General features: G+C 46.9%; 1 protein-coding gene across 1 annotated transcript in view; it reads left to right on the plus strand.

Moving 5' to 3' along the window:
* Positions 1 to 20,677, plus strand: part of LOC130119999 (voltage-dependent T-type calcium channel subunit alpha-1I-like) — a 287,779-nt gene that overhangs the window by 226,557 nt on the left and 40,545 nt on the right. The window contains exons 25-27 of the mRNA XM_056288611.1: positions 8,245 to 8,396; positions 10,610 to 10,719; positions 18,534 to 18,667. Coding sequence (XP_056144586.1) covers positions 8,245 to 8,396; positions 10,610 to 10,719; positions 18,534 to 18,667 — 396 coding nt within the window. The remainder of the gene's footprint in view (positions 1 to 8,244; positions 8,397 to 10,609; positions 10,720 to 18,533; positions 18,668 to 20,677) is intronic.

Genomic DNA, 20,677 nt, shown 5'->3' on the forward strand with positions numbered 1-20,677 from the left:
GAAGAGACAACCGAAAACAAACAGACTAAAACCAGGCAGAGCAGTCAAGAGACAACCGAAAACAAACAGACTAAAACCAGGCAGAGCAGTGAAGAGACAACCGAAAACAAACAGGGTAAAACCAGGCAGAGCAGTGAAGAGACAACCGAAAACAGAGTAAAACCAGGCAGAACAGTGAAGAGACGACCGAAAACAAACAGAGTAAAACCAGGCAGAACAGTGAAGAGACGACCGAAAACAAACAGTAAAACCAGGCTGAACAGTGACGAGACAACAGAAAACAAACGGTAAAACCAGGCTGAACGGTGAAGAGATGACAGAAAACAGAGTAAAACCAGGCAGAGCAGTGAAGAGACAACAGAAAACAGAGTAAAACCAGGCAGAACAGTGACGAGACAACAGAAAACAAACGGTAAAACCAGGCTGAACGGTGAAGAGACGACAGAAATCAAACAGTAAAACCAGGCAGAGCAGTGAAGAGATGACAGAAAACAAACAGAGTAAAACCAGGCAGAACAGTGAAGAGACAAGAGAAAACAGATTAAAACCAGGTAGAACAGTGAAGAGACGACAGAAAACAAACAGAGTAAAACCAGGCAGAACAGTGAAGAGACAACCGAAAACAAACAGTAAAACCAGGCAGAACAGTGAAGAGACAACCGAAAACAAACAGTAAAACCAGGCAGAGCAGTGAAGAGATGACAGAAAACAAACAGAGTAAAACCAGGCAGAACAGTGAAGAGACAAGAGAAAACAGATTAAAACCAGGTAGAACAGTGAAGAGACGACAGAAAACAAACAGAGTAAAACCAGGCAGAACAGTGAAAAGACAACCGAAAACAAACAGTAAAACCAGGCAGAACAGTGAAGAGACGACAGAAAACAGAGTAAAACCAGGCAGAGCAGTCAAGAGACAACCGAAAACAAACAGTAAAACCAGGCAGAACAGTCAAGAGACAACCGAAAACAAACAGGGTAAAACCAGGCAGAGCAGTGAAGAGACAACCGAAAACAAACAGAGTAAAACCAGGCAGAGCAGTGAAGAGACAACAGAAAACAGAGTAAAACCAGGCAGAACAGAGAAGAGACGACCGAAAACAGAGTAAAACCAGGCAGAACAGTGAAGAGACAACAGAAAACAGAGTAAAACCAGGCAGAGCAGTCAAGAGACAACCGAAAACAGAGTAAAACCAGGCAGAGCAGTCAAGAGACAACCGAAAACAGAGTAAAACCAGGCAGAACAGTGAAGAGACAACAGAAAACAGATTAAAACCAGGCAGAACAGTGAAGAGACAACAGAAAACAAACAGTAAAACCAGGCAGAACAGTGAAGAGACAACAGAAAACCAACAGTAAAACCAGGCAGAACAGTGAAGAGACGACAGAAAACAAACAGTAAAACCAGGCAGAACAGTGAAGAGACAACCGAAAACAAACAGTAAAACCAAGCAGAACAGTGAAGAGACAACAGAAAACAGAGTAAAACCCGGCAGAGCAGTGAAGAGACAACCGAAAACAAACAGAGTAAAACCAGGCAGAGCAGTGAAGAGACAACCGAAAACAGTAAAACCAGGCAGAACAGTGAAGAGACAACCGAAAACAAACAGAGTAAAACCAGGCAGAGCAGTGAAGAGACAACCGAAAACAAACAGTAAAACCAGGCTGAACAGTGAAGAGACAACCGAAAACAAACAGTAAAACCCGGCAGAGCAGTGAAGAGACAACCGAAAACAAACAGAGTAAAACCAGGCAGAGCAGTGAAGAGACAACCGAAAACAAACAGTAAAACCAGGCAGAACAGCGAAGAGACAACAGTAAACAGTAAAACCAGGCAGAACAGTGAAGAGACAACAGAAAACAAACAGTAAAACCAGGCAGAACAGCGAAGGGACAACAGAAAAGGGACAGAGTCCAGATAACACCGACAAAACTGAACCACCCAAACAGAGTGAAAAGTCCAAAAAGAAATACATAAATGTTGAAATAGAAGCACAACGTGAACGGGCAATGGCATCAAACACTACAGGAGGAGCTGCAGAAGGCGTAGTGTTGAGCATCAAACACTACAGGAGGAGCTGCAGAAGGCGTAGTGTTGAGCATCAAACACTACAGGTGGAGCTGCAGAAGGCGTAGTGTTGAGCATCAAACGCTACAGGTGGAGCTGCAGAAGGCGTAGTGTTGAGCATCAAACACTACAGGAGGAGCTGCAGAAGGCGTAGTGTTGAGCATCAAACACTACAGGTGGAGCTGCAGAAGGCGTAGTGTTGAGCATCAAACACTACAGGAGGAGCTGCAGAAGGCGTAGTGTTGAGCATCAAACACTACAGGAGGAGCTGCAGAAGGCGTAGTGTTGAGCATCAAACACTACAGGAGGAGCTGCAGAAGACGTAGTGTTGAGCATCAAACGCTACAGGTGGAGCTGCAGAAGGCGTAGTGTTGAGCATCAAACACTACAGGAGGAGCTGCAGAAGGCGTAGTGTTGAGCATCAAACACTACAGGAGGAGCTGCAGAAGGCGTAGTGTTGAGCATCAAACACTACAGGAGGAGCTGCAGAAGGCGTAGTGTTGAGCATCAAACACTACAGGTGGAGCTGCAGAAGGCGTAGTGTTGAGCATCAAACGCTACAGGTGGAGCTGCAGAAGGCGTAGTGTTGAGCATCAAACACTACAGGAGGAGCTGCAGAAGGCGTAGTGTTGAGCATCAAACACTACAGGTGGAGCTGCAGAAGGCGTAGTGTTGAGCATCAAACGCTACAGGTGGAGCTGCAGAAGGCGTAGTGTTGAGCATCAAACACTACAGGAGGAGCTGCAGAAGGCGTAGTGTTGAGCATCAAACACTACAGTAGGGGCTGCAGAAGACGTAGTGTTGAGCATCAAACGCTACAGGTGGAGTTGCAGAAGGTGTAGTGTTGAGCATCAAACACTACAGGAGGAGCTGCAGAAGGCGTAGTGTTGAGCATCAAACGCTACAGGTGGAGCTGCAGAAGACGTAGTGTTGAGCATCAAACACTACAGGTGGAGCTGCAGAAGGCGTAGTGTTGAGCATCAAACACTACAGGAGGAGCTGCAGAAGGCGTAGTGTTGAGCATCAAACACTACAGGAGGAGCTGCAGAAGACGTAGTGTTGAGCATCAAACACTACAGGTGGAGCTGCAGAAGGCGTAGTGTTGAGCATCAAACACTACAGGTGGAGCTGCAGAAGGTGTAGTGTTGAGCATCAAACACTACAGGAGGAGCTGCAGAAGGCGTAGTGTTGAGCATCAAACACTACAGGTGGAGCTGCAGAAGACGTAGTGTTGAGCATCAAACGCTACAGTAGGGGCTGCAGAAGACGTAGTGTTGAGCATCAAACGCTACAGGTGGAGTTGCAGAAGGTGTAGTGTTGAGCATCAAACACTACAGGAGGAGCTGCAGAAGACGTAGTGTTGAGCATCAAACGCTACAGGTGGAGCTGCAGAAGACGTAGTGTTGAGCATCAAACACTACAGGTGGAGCTGCAGAAGGCGTAGTGTTGAGCATCAAACACTACAGGAGGAGCTGCAGAAGGCGTAGTGTTGAGCATCAAACACTACAGGAGGAGCTGCAGAAGACGTAGTGTTGAGCATCAAACACTACAGGTGGAGCTGCAGAAGGCGTAGTGTTGAGCATCAAACACTACAGGTGGAGCTGCAGAAGGTGTAGTGTTGAGCATCAAACACTACAGGAGGAGCTGCAGAAGGCGTAGTGTTGAGCATCAAACACTACAGGTGGAGCTGCAGAAGGCGTAGTGTTGAGCATCAAACGCTACAGGTGGAGCTGCAGAAGGCGTAGTGTTGAGCATCAAACGCTACAGGAGGAGCTGCAGAAGGCGTAGTGTTGAGCATCAAACACTACAGGTGGAGCTGCAGAAGGCGTAGTGTTGAGCATCAAACACTACAGGTGGAGCTGCAGAAGGCGTAGTGTTGAGCATCAAACACTACAGGTGGAGCTGCAGAAGGCGTAGTGTTGAGCATCAAACACTACAGGTGGAGCTGCAGAAGGCGTAGTGTTGAGCATCAAACACTACAGGAGGAGCTGCAGAAGGCGTAGTGTTGAGCATCAAACACTACAGGAGGAGCTGCAGAAGGCGTAGTGTTGAGCATCAAACACTACAGGTGGAGCTGCAGAAGGCGTAGTGTTGAGCATCAAACACTACAGGAGGAGCTGCAGAAGGCGTAGTGTTGAGCATCAAACACTACAGGAGGAGCTGCAGAAGGCGTAGTGTTGAGCATCAAACACTACAGGAGGAGCTGCAGAAGGCGTAGTGTTGAGCATCAAACACTACAGTAGGGGCTGCAGAAGACGTAGTGTTGAGCATCAAACACTACAGGTGGAGCTGCAGAAGGCGTAGTGTTGAGCATCAAACACTACAGGTGGAGCTGCAGAAGGCGTAGTGTTGAGCATCAAACACTACAGGTGGAGCTGCAGAAGGCGTAGTGTTGAGCATCAAACACTACAGGTGGAGCTGCAGAAGGCGTAGTGTTGAGCAGCGAGGAGGATTTGATGGCGGAAGAAAAAGTCTGTAAGGTTCCTGTGCTGAAGAGAAAGCAGTCTGCTAAAACGAGTGGCTCTCAAGCCAGAAAAGGAGCAATAAAGAGGGAGAGAAGCGGGCAGCATGAGGAGCACCTGTCTGAGGATGAGTTGAGTATGGAGGAAGAGGAGGAGGAGGAAGGGGACTGTGGTATAGACAGCCGGGTACCTGTATTAAAGAAGAAGCAGCCAGAGGTACAAATGTCTGAAGATGAGTTGGAGGAGGATGGTGGTGTAGACAGCCAGACTCACACTTCCTCCCAGTTGTCAGGGGCAACAAAGCAGGAGAACTATGATGCACGCCAAATTAAGAAATTCTTGCAATAAACAAAAAATTAGAGAAATGTCAAACTTGAGGACTTCTTTGCAGACAAAGAATTGTTTGTGTACTGTGTTTAATCTCAGATGAGACAGAAGAAGAAAGGGGCTAGCTACACTGAACAGGAGATGTACAGGCTAAGCGAAGTGGTTCTGAAAATCAAACAGGAATCACAGCGTGAAGAGTCAGAGGCAGTATGAGACAAGTCATGTCCCGTCCTGGTCAATGTTGTTGATGATGTTTAAGACCAGTCTGGTTGATGAGGGTGTTGCACTGGATGATCTTCCTCCTACTGCTGCTGGAGGAGCCACTGACACCTGGAGCCAGGCTGGTTTCCACGACTGGTGCCCTCCAGGATTTTCCCAAACACTGGTTTCCACCACGACCATCACCCTACAGCGCATAGTGGCTGCAGCAGGATTGGTACTCAGCAACACCGAGGCGGTAGCTCAGCTGCTCTACATGAGGTCTACATGAGGTCTACATGAGGTCTACATGAGGTCTACATGCCGCACGAGAGACTTTTTACAGCTACGAAGTAAAACCTGTCTGAAGGAGAGCTGAGGATGATGAGGGCCTACGACAGGGGAGCAGAGCGTTCACACCCCAGAACTTGGGGTGGGAGTGTGCTTAGTGGGAGTTGGTGAAGATTTGGTTTTCTTCTTATTTTATTTATTTGTTATGTACATTGTGTGAACACAACATCCATGTCACGTTGTGCGTCTTGGGAGAGAAATCCTCCTCCGTTGCTCTCCGTGAGGGTTCTTCCTAGTTTTTCTCCCTGTTAAAGAGGTTTTAGGGAGTCGTTCCTCATTCAATGCGGGGGTCTAAGGACAGGATGTTGTGTTGCTGCAAACACCCTGAGGCAATTTTGTGTTTGTTATGTTGGGCTATTTTATTTTGAAATTCTGTTTTTTACAAATACTTGTTTAGACCGCTCAATGTTGATTTTTTGTGTTTTTTGCATGAGCTGGATGATAAGAGAGGTGATTGTGTTTGGGTGTCAGCTGTTGGACTGTAATGTAATCAGAATAAATGTACCTTTTTAAAAATCACCCCCCCCCTCTCTCTCCCCCTCTCTCCCCCCTCCCCCCCTTGCTCTCTCTCTCACACACAGTTTTTGACATAGCATATCTGGTGCGGTCAGCCTCATCTGGCTTTAGTATTTGTGCCTGGCATATGAAAGGGGCCATTTTTTACACAATTCTGCAGCACAAAAGTCATGGTAAAAGAGAAAACTAAGGACATTTAGAATGAGTGAGAGAGAAAGGAGAGGAAAAACTTTGGAGAGAGGGAACGGAAATGAGGAAACAAGGGGGGAAAGAGGAAGTGAACAGTTAGACAGGTGACGACAGATTCCGTGGCTGTGTTGCAGTATGTCTGGTTGATGTGATTTCATTGGGACAGAAAAAAACACGTGAGAACGTTTAATTCAAGAGAGCTATCTATAGACATGTAGTATAACCATGTGTCTCGTTGTTTGAACTTGTGTAGGAGTGCTCAGATTGTAATGGACAGGATTTGCTGACCAGTAAATGAAATCTGTAGAGAATCCATCCATCCATTATCCGAATCACTTATCCTCCATCAGGGTCGAGGGGATGCTGGAGCCTATCCCAGCAGTTACTGGGCAGCAGGTGGGGAGACCCCCTGGACAGGCCGCCAGGCCATCACAGGGCCCACACTCACACACACACACACTCACACACACACACTCACACACACACTCACACACACACCTAGGGACAGTTTAGTGTGGCCGAGTCACCTGACCTCCATGTCTCTGGACTGTGGGAGGAAACCGGAGCCCCGGAGGAAACCCACACAGACACGGGGAGAACATGCAAACTCCCCACAGAGGACGACCCGGGACCACCCCCAAGGTTGGACCACCCCGGGGCTTGAACCCACGACCTTTTTTGGGGGGGCGGGGGATTTCTCCCCAATTGTACCCGGCCAATTGCCCAACTCTTCCGAACTGTCCCGGTCTCTGCCCCACCCCCTCTGCTGATCCAGGAGGGCTGCAGACCACCACATGCCTCCTCCCATACATGTGGAGTCACCGGCCACTTCTTTTCACCTGACAGTGAGGAGTTTTGCCAAGGGAACATAGCGTGTGGGAGGATCACGCTATTCCCCCCAGTTCCCCCTCCCCCTGAACAGGCGCCCCGACCGACCAGAGGAGGCGCTAGTGCAGCGACCAGGACACATACCCACATCCAGCTTCCCACTCGCAGACACGGCCAATTGTGTCTGTAGGGACGCCCGACCAAGCCGGAGGTAACACGGGGACTCGAACCAGCAACCTCCATGTTGGTAGGCAATGGAATAGACCGCTTCACTACCCGGACACCCCACCCAGGACCTTCTTGCTGTGAGGCGACCATGCTAACCACTGCGCCTCTGAATATCCTCAATAAATAATTGTCTTCTGATTAGGACGCCTCCTGGGCACCTTCCTTTGGAGGTTTACCGGGCAAGGCCAACTGGGAGGAGACCCCGGGGTAGACCCAGAACTCGCTGGAGGGACTACATGTCCAAACTGGCCTGGGAATGCTTTGGGATTACCCAGGAGGAGCTGGAGGGCGTAGCCGGGGAGAGGGACGTCTGGAGTGCCCTACTTAGCTTGCTGCTCCCGCAACCTGACCCCGGAGAAGTGGCTGATGATGAGATGAGATGAGATGAGATGAGATGAGATGAGATGATCGTTTTGAAACACTGTTATAAAAAGCACTGAGGTGACTTTCAAGACAAGGGGATATTTTTTAATGACTTGTGTATCAGAAGAACACAATGTGGATCCTTGAGCACTATTTTTAGTTAAGTTCTTGGTTAATATGGTTGAGGAAATTGGATTAAACTAATGTAAGGCTCCATGTGAAATATAGCCACGGGCTGAGAATGTCTGGTCTGAAAAGCTCTCTAAGTCCAGAGATCTGGCAGCGTCATGGTGCCCACAGTACTGTTTTGCACTGTCTTGTTTTGTTTTTTGTTTTCTTAGTGCTGGGATAGGCTCCCGCGTCCCCGCGACCCTGAGAGCAGGATAAGCGGTTGGGATAATGGATGGCTGGATGAATTACACTACCATTTATCAAGAATGGTCTGAAATAGTGAAGTGATGGTGCCAGGATGTTTCTGGATAATCCTCTATTTTAATTTGAGTGCTCTGCTTAAAACAGTATGCCATTGTATCGCAATGTGCAGATAGCTATAAAAGTCTAGTAATTATTAAAAGTCTTGCTTTAGTCTAGTCAGTGTTACGTTACACTAGCCAAGATTTGCTTAGTTACGTAGCGAATACACATCCTGTAGGAAACAGTTCTCCTCTGTCTATCTAAAGTTGTCATGTCTTCATTAATGTATTTTCCTTCTGCCAGAGGCCCAGAAACTGCCCTACTATTCCAGCTACAGCCACGTGCGTCTCATGATACACACACTGTGCACCAACCACTACCTGGACCTCATCATCACCTTCATCATCTGCATCAATGTCATCACCATGTCGCTGGAGCACTACAACCAACCCCATGTAAGGACACATGGCTTTGTTTGGGTGTGTGTGTGGGTGTGTGTGTGTGTGGGGGATGGGGTGGGAGAGGGGGTGGTGAGAAGGTAAAAGTTTGTCTATGTATAAGGGGGAGGGATAAGGAAAGGTTAAATATTAAAATGTCCCTTCTGCTGTTGAAATGAACACATTTCCTCTCTTTTATGAAGTGTGCTCACCGGGAGTCAGTTCAGTTCAGTCCGGTTAATGTTGGTTTAGCTCACCGGGAGTCAGTTCAGTTCAGTCCGGTTAATGTTGGTTTAACTCACCGGGAGTCAGTTCAGTTCAGTCCGGTTAATGTCGGTTTAGCTCACCGGGAGTCAGTTCAGTTCAGTCCGGTTAATGTTGGTTTAGCAAACCGGGAGTAAGTTCAGTTCAGTCCGGTTAATGTTGGTTTAGCTAACCGGGAGTCAGTTCAGTTCAGTCCGGTTAATGTTGGTTTAGCTCACCGGGAGTCAGTTCAGTTCAGTCCGGTTAATGTTGGTTTAGCTCACCGGGAGTCAGTTCAGTTCAGTCCGGTTAATGTTGGTTTAACTCACCGGGAGTCAGTTCAGTTCAGTCCGGTTAATGTTGGTTTAGCTCACCGGGAGTCAGTTCAGTTCAGTCCGGTTAATGTTGGTTTAACTCACCGGGAGTCAGTTCAGTTCAGTCCGGTTAATGTTGGTTTAGCTCACCGGGAGTCAGTTCAGTTCAGTCCGGTTAATGTTGGTTTAACTCACCGGGAGTCAGTTCAGTTCAGTCCGGTTAATGTTGGTTTAGCTCACCGGGAGTCAGTTCAGTTCAGTGCGGTTAATGTTGGTTTAGCCCCCCGGGAGTCAGTTCAGTTCAGTCCGGTTAATGTTGGTTTAGCTCACCGGGAGTCAGTTCAGTTCAGTCCGGTTAATGTTGGTTTAGCTCACCGGGAGTCAGTTCAGTTCAGTCCGGTTAATGTTGGTTTAGCTCACCGGGAGTCAGTTCAGTTCAGTCCGGTTAATGTTGGTTTAGCCCCCCGGGAGTCAGTTCAGTTCAGTCCGGTTAATGTTGGTTTAGCTCACCGGGAGTAAGTTCAGTTCAGTCCGGTTAATGTTGGTTTAGCTCACCGGGAGTCAGTTCTGTTCAGTCCGGTTAATGTTGGTTTAACTCACCGGGAGTCAGTTCAGTTCAGTCTGGTTAATGTTGGTTTAACTCACCGGGAGTCAGTTCAGTTCAGTCCGGTTAATGTTGGTTTAGCTCACCGGGAGTCAGTTCAGTTCAGTCTGGTTAATGTTGGTTTAACTCACCGGGAGTCAGTTCAGTTCAGTAGTAGTCTATTCCATTGCCTACCAACAAGGGGATTGCTGGTTCGAATCCCCGTGTTACCTCAGGCTTGGTCAGGCGTCCCTACAGACACAACTGGCTGTGGGATCTGGGTGGCCGGATGTGGGTATGTGTCCTGGTCGCTGCACTAGCACCCCCTCTGGTCGGTCAGGGTTTCTTTTCTGGGGGGAGGGGGAACTGGGAGGAATAGTGTGATCCTCCCATGCGCTACGTCCCCCTGGTGAAACTCCTCACTGTCAGTTGAAAAGAAGTGGTTGGTGACTCCACATGTATGGGAGGAGGTATGTGGTAGTCGGCAGCCCTCCCCGGATCAGCAGAGGAGGTGGAGCAGCGACCGGGACGGCTCGGAAGAGTGGGTAATTGGCCAAAATGCAATTAGGGAAATACCCCCCCCCCAAAAAAAATTCTTCATTGGCAGTGCAGGTATGGATGAAGAAGTATTCTGCCTGAAGCCTGGAACGGATCGTTCTTAGCATGAGTCATCCTGCATCACATCATTCCTGCTCTTAATGCCCCTTCTTACGTTATTACAGAGGATGATGCCTACTCCTCAGGAGTCGGTCCACCTATCGCAACCATTTGCAGGCCCATTTTTTGATACTGTGGCTAAGATCTAGTCATCCATTGGGAGTAAGTAACAGGGGTCATACAATTTGAGAGGATAAAGCCGTGAAAATCATCATAGACATAATAATGCACAGGGCATGCTTAATTACAGGATAAAATTACTCAAATCTCTAAGCTAAGACCCAACTAGCAGTCTGTTCATCTAGCTAGCTAGCTATCTGTCTGTCTTAGGTCACCAATTGGTAGGTCAACATTTTTTTGTTGGTTATTGTTGTTTTCTACTTTTACCCCCCCCCCCACTCTTTCCCTGTCTGTCTATCTCTTACTCTCTCTAGTCTCTGGATCTGGCTCTTAAGTACTGTAACTATTTCTTCACCTCCACGTTCGTGCTGGAGGCAGTCCTCAAACTCATTGCTTTCGGTTTCCGCCGCTTCTTCAAAGACAGGTACAGTGTGTATTTTTTTGTACATGGTGCATGTGTGTATGTGTGCTGTCTCTCTCTCTCTCTCTTTCTCTCTCTCTCTCTCTCTCTCTCTCATGCTCTCTCGCCCTCTCTCTCTCTCTCTTTCTCTCTGTCTGTCTGTCTCTCTTCCCAACCCCCCCTCTGTCATCGCTGTCTCTGTAAGTGTATGTGCATGTTTGGCTTTGTATCACAATGTGTGCAAGGACTCGAGCACATCTCTGAGTGTGCACTTACGTACACAAAACACATTTTTTATATCATCTTGAATCCGCACTACTCTACATTACAGGATTTGTCAGTCTACTAGCCAGGACAAGACTACTGTAGTCAAAGGGAAACACCATGATAACTGACAAAGACGCATCTCTCTGCCTGACTCGAAGCATAAAAAGCTCTTCTTATGCCCCTGATCTGAAAATACAGCGCCTTTTGGCGTAGATAAAGCAGAGGGAGTATTCAGTTTCAAAGCACTTGGAGGAAAAAATAGTCTTAGCCTGTTATGATCTTATATACAGAGGCTACTTTATGCCAGGATTTGTCATTAGTGTGGATCTGCTGTTGAATTATAAAGTATAACAACTTTGATCATGGCTCGAGGCATGTAACATATTCACTATAACTTGTGCATAGTCTATATGATTGCGCAATAAGGAGTCATTTGATCCAAAACGACTGACCTTACAAAGTCTTCTTTTGCTTCACTAATCACAAATCTGATTATAGATAACAGTTTACATTTGGGTGGTGCAGTGGTTAGTGCTCTCGCCTCACAGCAAGAAGGTCCTGGGTTCAAACCCCGGGGTTGTCCAACCTTGGGGGTCACCCCAGGTCGTCCTCTGTGTGGAGTTTGCATGTTCTCCCCATGTCTGCGGTGGGTTTTCTCCAACATGCATGTTAGGGTCAGTACTCCTGTCTGTGTCCCTGACCAAGACATGGCAAGACCAACTGGAAGTGGTCCCCGGGTGCTGCACAGCGGCTGCCCACTGCTCCTCGCTACACAGCTAGGATGGGTTAAATGCAGAGAGGAATTTCCCTACGGGGATCAATAAAGTATCTCAAAATTTTAAAAAAAAGCCGAGGCACAGCGTTACTGACTTGGTTAAGCAGTGCATGCATACAGCTATGAGTTTGAGTTTGGCTCTTTGGTCTCTGTCTCCATCTCCTCCATGTAAAAGAGTAGTGTCTCTAGTAAGCAAGAGTGAAGAAATGATGTTGAAATTATTATTTGCTTTTAGATGTAGGGTTTATTCACTTGTTACTCACTTCACACTAGTTCACTTGCTAATTTGAAGGTACAATTCATTTTGCAAGTGACAGAGCATCCATCCTTAGTGATGTCCTAATAAGTTGCATATATGGGTGGCGCGGTGGCACAGTGGTTAGTGCGGTCACCTCACAGCAACAAGGTCCTGGGTTCGAGTCCCGGGGTAGTCCAACCTTGGGAGTCGTCCCGGGTCGTCCTCTGTGTGGAGTTTGCATGTTCTCCCCGTGTCTGTGTGGGTTTCCTCCGGGTGCTCCGGTTTCCTCCCCACAGTCCAAAGACATGTAGGTCAGGTGACTCGACCGTATTAAATTGTCCCTAGGTATGAATGTGTGTGTGTGTGTGTGTGTGTGTGTGTGTGTTTGTGTGTGTGTGGGCCCTGTGTGATGGCCTGGCGGCCTGGTCAGAGTGTCTCCCCACCTGCCGCCCCGCGACTGCTGGGATAGGCTCCAGCGTCCCTGTGACCCTGAGAGCAGGATAAGCGGTTTGGATGATGGATAGATGGGTGGAAAATCCTCATTCTCAGATGATTTGAGTAAGATGAACCTGGCCCTACTTTACAGTGTAATTATATGAAAAGAAGTGGTAATATTCCACCTCGGTGCAGTATCCCCGTGTTAATGAGCAATGATATTTCATTGTCTCTTCATTGTGGGCTACCTTTGTTGCTGTCTCTTGCCGTCCTACTATGGTTACTGTTATGGCGCCTGATGTATGGCTCGCTGCATTGGGAAACACGGGTCTGTTGGCTTCCGCAATCATCCACCTCGTCCTTATCGTATTGATTTGCCGCTCAGCGAAGTCAGTGGAGTAACTGGACTGATGCCGGGTTTAATCTTTTGACAGATATGGCTGATTACACAGAAACAAATGATTTGGGTGACGGCCTGATGGTAATGATAAATTAATGTCGTTGACCCATTTGAGAAAAAGAGAAAAACGAGAGAGGAAGGGAGATTTTGGGGATAAAGGAAGTCCTATCCAGAGAGTGTGATAAGGAGCCGGCTAGACTGGGCGAGAGAGAGAAGAAATGAGAATGGGGGCACAGAGGAGAGGAAGATCTGTCACACCGCTCTCAGAGAGCACTTCATCTCCTTCTATGGGACGGCAGCAGGCAGCAGTCATTGTGCATACACAGAGTTATGGACCAGGACCGTCCACGGCCAGCTTCTGTAGAACTGGGTCAGTGGAGTCCGTGGTGGAAGTCCGCCATACAGCCTCACTGCAGGTACAGTAGTGTGTGCGTGTGCGTGTGTGTGTGTGTGTGTGTGTGTGTGCGTGTGTGTGTGTGTGTGTACTTCAGTCTGGTACAGGTGACAGATGCTAAGGGCTCCCTTTTACCCCACACTCATTATTGACCTGTACCGTTCTCCTCCGTGTGTGGGAAAGAGTGCACATGTGTTGTTTTTATTGGTTTGCAGATCAGAACATTATACCGTGAATAAGTTATATAGAAACACAGCAAACGCATAAAAGCACGCCCTGTTCTCCCGCCCCTCGCTCCATCCCTACCAGCTGATACAGACATAGCAACAAACAGAAAAGGATAATAATAATAACACAACATAAAAAGGGTGTTTCTAAACCACTACACTACATCGTTATAGCAGCCTGCTCCCTCTGAGCAGTTCCTGCTTCAGCAGGTCACCAGCATCAACACCGCGTCTGCAGAACTAAGAAGAAGAAGAACAACAACAAATAAATCTTACTTAGCGCTTCTCTAACACGCAAAGTCACTTTACAAGTACATAGAAGTACTTGTAAAGTACTCCAGATGTCATCACAACATGTTCCTTACACCTGATCTACAAACACACCTGATCTAACAACACACCTGGTCTAACAGCACACCTGATCTAACAACACACCTGATCTAACACACCTGATCTAAAAAACATACCTGATCTACCAACACACCTGATCTAAAAACACACCTGATCTAACAACACACCTGGTCTAACAGCACACCTGATCTAAAAACACACCTGATCTAACACACCTGATCTAACACACCTGATCTAAAAAAAACACACCTGATCTACCAACACACCTGATCTAAAAACACACCTGATCTAACAACACACCTGGTCTAACAGCACACCTGGTCTAACAGCACACCTGATCTAACACACCTGATCTAACACACCTGATCTAAAAAACACACCTGATCTACCAACACACCTGATCTAAAAACACACCTGATCTAACAACACACCTGGTCTAACAACACACCTGGTCTAACAGCACACCTGATCTAACAACACACCTGGTCTAACAGCACACCTGATCTAACAACACACCTGATCTAACACACCTGATCTAAAAAACACACCTGATCTACCAACACACCTGATCTAACAACACACCTGATCTAACAACACACCTGGTCTAACAACACACCTGATCTAACAACACACCTGGTCTAACAACACACCTGGTCTAACAACACACCTGATCAAACACACCTGATCTAACAACACACCTGATCTAACAACACACCTGGTCTAACAACACACCTGATCTAACACATCTGGTCTAACAACACACCTGATCTAATAACACACCTGATCTAACACACCTGATCTAACAAGACACCTGATCTAACACACCTGATCTAACAACACACCTGATCTAACACACCTGATCTAAAAAACACACCTGATCTAACAATACACCTGGTCTAACAACACACCTGATCTAACAACACACCTGATCTAACAACACACCTGATCTAATAACACACCTGGTCTAACAGCACACCTGATCTAACACACCTGATCTAAAAACACACCTCATCTAACAACACACCTGGTCTAACAGCACACCTGATCTAACACACCTGATCTAAAAAACACACCTGGTCTAACAACACACCTGATCTAACAACACACCTGATCTAACACACCTGATCTAACAACACACCTGATCTAACAACACACCTGATCTAACAACACACCTTATTCAACACACCTGATCAAACAACACACCTTATTCAACACACCTGATCTAACAACACACCTGATCTAACACACCTGATCTAACAACACACCTGATCTAAAAACACACCTGATCTAACAACACACCTGATCTAACAACACACCTTATTCAACACACCTGATCAAACAACACACCTTATTCAACACACCTGATCTAACAACACACCTGGTCTAACAACACGCCTGGTCTAACAACACACCTGATCTAACAACACACCTGATCTAACAACACACCTGGTTTAACGACATGCCTGGTTTAACACACCTGATCTAACAATACACCTGATCTAACAACACACCTGATCTAACAACACACCTGGTTTAACAACACACCTGGTCTAACAAGACACCTGATCTAACAGCACACCTGGTCTAACAAGACACCTGGTCTAACAACACGCCTGGTTTAACAACACACCTCATCTAACAACACACCTGATCTAACAACACACCTGATCTAACAACACACCTGGTCTAACAACACGCCTGGTTTAACAACACACCTCATCTAACAACACACCTGATCTAACAACACGCCTGATCTAAACAACACACCTGGTTTAACAACACACCTGGTCTAAAAAGACACCTGATCTAACGGCACACCTGGTCTAACAAGACACCTGATCTAACAACACACCTGATCTAACAACACACCTTATTCAACACACCTGATCAAACAACACACCTTATTCAACACACCTGGTCTAACAACACACCTGGTCTAACAACACGCCTGGTTTAATGACACGCCTGATCTAACAACATACCTGATCTAACAACACACCTGGTCTAACAACACGCCTGGTTTAACGACACGCCTGGTTTAACACACCTGATCTAACAACACACCTGATCTAACAACACACCTGATCTAACACACCTGATATAAAAACACACCTGATCTAACAACACACCTGGTCTAACAGCACACCTGATCTAAAAAACACACCTGATCTAACAACACACCTGATCTAACACACCTGATCTAAAAAACACACCTGGTCTAACAACACACCTGATCTAACACACCTGATCTAACAACACACCTGATCTAACAACACACCTTATTCAACACACCTGATCAAACAACACACCTTATTCAACACACCTGATCTAACAACACACTTGATCTAACAACACACCTGATCTAACAACACACCTGATCTAACACACCTGATCTAAAAACACACCTGATCTAACAACACACCTGATCTAACAACACACCTTATTCAACACACCTGATCAAACAACACACCTTATTCAACACACCTGATATAACAACACACCTGGTCTAACAACACGCCTGATCTAACAACACACCTGGTCTAACAACACACCTGATCTAACAACACACCTGGTCTAACAACACGCCTGGTTTAACGACACGCCTGGTTTAACAGCACACCTGGTCTAACAAGACACCTGATCTGACAACACACCTGATCTAACAACACACCTGATCTAACAACACACCTGGTTTAACAGCACACCTGGTCTAACAAGACACCTGGTCTAACAACACGCCTGGTTTAACAACACACCTCATCTAACAACACACCTGGTCTAACAACACGCCTGGTTTAACGACACGCCTGGTTTAACACACCTGATCTAACAACACACCTGATCTAACAACACACCTGATCTAACACACCTGATATAAAAACACACCTGATCTAACAACACACCTGGTCTAACAGCACACCTGATCTAAAAAACACACCTGATCTAACAACACACCTGATCTAACACACCTGATCTAAAAAACACACCTGGTCTAACAACACACCTGATCTAACACACCTGATCTAACAACACACCTGATCTAACAACACACCTTATTCAACACACCTGATCAAACAACACACCTTATTCAACACACCTGATCTAACAACACACTTGATCTAACAACACACCTGATCTAACAACACACCTGATCTAACACACCTGATCTAACAACACACCTGATCTAACAACACACCTTATTCAACACACCTGATCAAACAACACACCTTATTCAACACACCTGATATAACAACACACCTGGTCTAACAACACGCCTGATCTAACAACACACCTGGTCTAACAACACACCTGATCTAACAACACACCTGGTCTAACAACACGCCTGGTTTAACGACACGCCTGGTTTAACAGCACACCTGGTCTAACAAGACACCTGATCTGACAACACACCTGATCTAACAACACACCTGATCTAACAACACACCTGGTTTAACAGCACACCTGGTCTAACAAGACACCTGGTCTAACAACACGCCTGGTTTAACAACACACCTCATCTAACAACACACCTGGTCTAACAACACGCCTGGTTTAACGACACACCTGGTTTAACACACCTGATCTGACAACACACCTGATCTAACAACATGCCTGGTCTAACACACCTGATCTAACAACACACCTGATCTAACAGCACACCTGATCAAACAAGACACCTGATCTAACAGCACACCTGATCTAACAACACACCTGGTCTAACACACCTGATCTAACAGCACACCTGATCAAACAAGACACCTGATCTAACAGCACACCTGGTCTAACAACACACCTGATCTAACAACACGCCTTATATAACAACACACCTGATCTAACAGCACACCTGATCAAACAAGACACCTGATCTAACAGCACACCTGATCTAACAACACACCTGGTCTAACACACCTGATCTAACAGCACACCTGATCAAACAAGACACCTGATCTAACAGCACACCTGGTCTAACAACACACCTGATCTAACAACACGCCTGGTCTAACACACCTGATCTAACAACACACCTGATCTAACAACACACCTGGTCTAACACACCTGGTCTAACAACACACCTGATCTAACAACACACCTGGTCTAACACACCTGATCTAACAGCACACCTGATCAAACAAGACACCTGATCTAACAGCACACCTGGTCTAACAACACACCTGATCTAACAACACGCCTTATATAACAACACACCTGATCTAACAACACGCCTTATATAACAACATGCCTGGTCTAACAACAGTACACCCCGCACATCCCTGTGTACAGTGGTACAGTTACCCTCCTGCCCCAGTACACCCCACATATCCCTGTGTACAGTGGTACAGTTACCCTCCTGCCCCAGTACACCCCACATATCCCTGTGTACAGTGGTACAGTTACCCTCCTGCCCCAGTACACCCCACATATCCCTGTGTACAGTGGTACAGTTACCCTCCTGCCTCAGTACACAAGTATCAGGAGTGTTATCGTTACACTGATGCAGTGTAACAGCAGTGGTGTGTGTCTGCAGAAGCCATTTATACTGTGTAAGACTCAGCACGTGTGTTTTTGTGTGGGTGTTGGTGTGTACATGTGTTTGATTCTGCGTATGTTTTCCTCCGTTATTTACTGCATTCCTGTCTGTGTGTATTTTGAATTCTTGTGCACATGTTTGTGAGTCTATGCATGTGTTTGTGTGTGTGTGTGTGTGTGTGTGCGTGTGTGTGTGCGTGTGTGTGTGCGTGTGTGCGTGGTAGGTGGAACCAGCTAGACCTGGCGATAGTGCTGCTGTCAGTGATGGGCATTATCCTGGAGGAGATTGAGATCAGTGCTGCCCTGCCCATTAACCCAACCATCATCAGGATCATGAGGGTGCTCCGGATAGCACGAGGTACACACGTGCACACATACAGACACACACACTGAAGTGCACTTACCTACAAACATGATTTTCACACACACACACACACACACACACATCCCCCTCTCCTCCAGCCACTCCAACACATCTACTTAAACACACACACAGGTGATGCTAGAGTCTGAGGGGACCCCAGGCAGAGAAAATCGTCCTTTTCCCCACTAATCCCATCCACTGCTGACCATTCACAGCCATTATAGTCCCCAAGCCCCTGTTCAGTCATTACTTAACTGGAGCATTATTCAGGTTCCTGACAGGAGCTTGAATAATGCTCCTGAGGAAAGAGAATGAAGTGGTCTGCACAGGGTTTGGCTGTAAAAAGAGCACGCATGCTTAGTCAACCTCATCATCATCACTTCTGTAACCTATGGAGGTCGTAGGAGCACAGCTGATGCCTCAACAAGTCTCATCCACCGTTCCCTGTCCATCTATCCATCTACCCATCTATCCATCGCAGCTCTCCCCGCCTCCACTATGCTCATCTGTAGCCATTCTCCGGCGTTGTTTACCCAGCTTTTTCTCGTTCTCCTTCTCTTCCTAGTCCCTTCTACCAGGCCTTGCAGGATGTCCTTCGCAAGTGTCCTTTCCATTCGGCAAACGTGCCCAAACCAGTTTAATTTCCTTTTTTCTACCATGTCAGCAAACTGTCATGGTGACCAGTAGCTCCCTATCAGTCAGCCTGCCCCGTATAAACAAAACAAAGGACCATAGCCAGTCATCCTTTTTTGGGGGGGATTTCCCCCCCCTTTTTTCTCCCCAGTTGTACTTGGCCATTTACCCCACTCTTCCAAGCCACCCCGGTCTCTGCTCCACCGGAGGGCTGCAGACTACCACATGCCTCCTCCCATACATGTGGAGTCACAAGCCACTTCTTTTCACCTGACAGTGAGGAGTTTCACCAGGGGGACGTAGCACGTGGGAGGATCATGCTATTCCCCCCAGTCCCCCCCCCTCCGAACAGGCACCCCAACTGACCAGAGGAGGCGCTAGTGCAGCGACCAGGACACATACCCACATCCTGCTTCCCACCTGCAGACATGGCCAATTGTGTCTGTAGGGACACCTGACCAAGCCAGAGGTAACATGAGGATTCGAACTGACAATCCTCATGTTGGTAGGCAACGGAATAGACCACTACACTACCCGGACGCCCCTGCTAGCAGGATGTTAACTGAGAAAATAAATCACTTTTCATATATTCTTGAAATATATCCAAATATATCTCTCTTGCTTTGTCTCCAAACCGTCCAACCTGAGCGGTCCCTCTAATATACTTGTTCCTAATCCTGTCCTTCTTCATCACTCCCAATGAAAATCTTATCATCTTCATCTCTGCCACCTCCAGCTCCTCCTTCTGTCTTTTCATCAGTGCCACTGTCTCCAAACCATACAACATAGCTGGTCTCACAACCATCTTGTTAACCTTCCCTTTAACTCTTGCTGGTACTCTTCTGTCACACATCACTCCTGACACTCTTCTCCACCCACTCCACCCTGCCTGCACTCTCTTCTTCACCTCTCTTCTGCACTCCCCGTTACTTTGGACAGTTGACCCCAAGTATTTAAACTCATACACCTTCATCACCTCTACTCCTTGCATCCTCACCATTCCATCCTTACATCAAGGATCGGCTCTGAGCCCTTTCTTGTTTGCACTGGTGATGGACAGGTTGACGGAAGACATCAGGCAGGAGTCTCCATGGACGATGATGTACGTGGATGACATTGTGATCTGTAGCGAGAGTAGGGTGCAGGTGGAGGAGAGCCTGGAGAGGTGGAGGTATACACTGGAGAGAAGAGGAATGGAAGTCAGTTGGAGCAAGACGGAATACATATGTGTGAATGAGAGGGAGGACAGTGGAATGGTCAGGATCTAGAATACATTATATATTAATTAATCTCTGCTTAACTCTCATCTAGTCGCCTATTTACATTTGTGGGCAATTTAAGCCAGCCAGCCAGTAGACCAGTAGACACCAT

Source organism: Lampris incognitus, chromosome 10, assembly GCF_029633865.1.
Source record: "Lampris incognitus isolate fLamInc1 chromosome 10, fLamInc1.hap2, whole genome shotgun sequence".
NCBI classification, from domain to species: domain Eukaryota; kingdom Metazoa; phylum Chordata; class Actinopteri; order Lampriformes; family Lampridae; genus Lampris; species Lampris incognitus.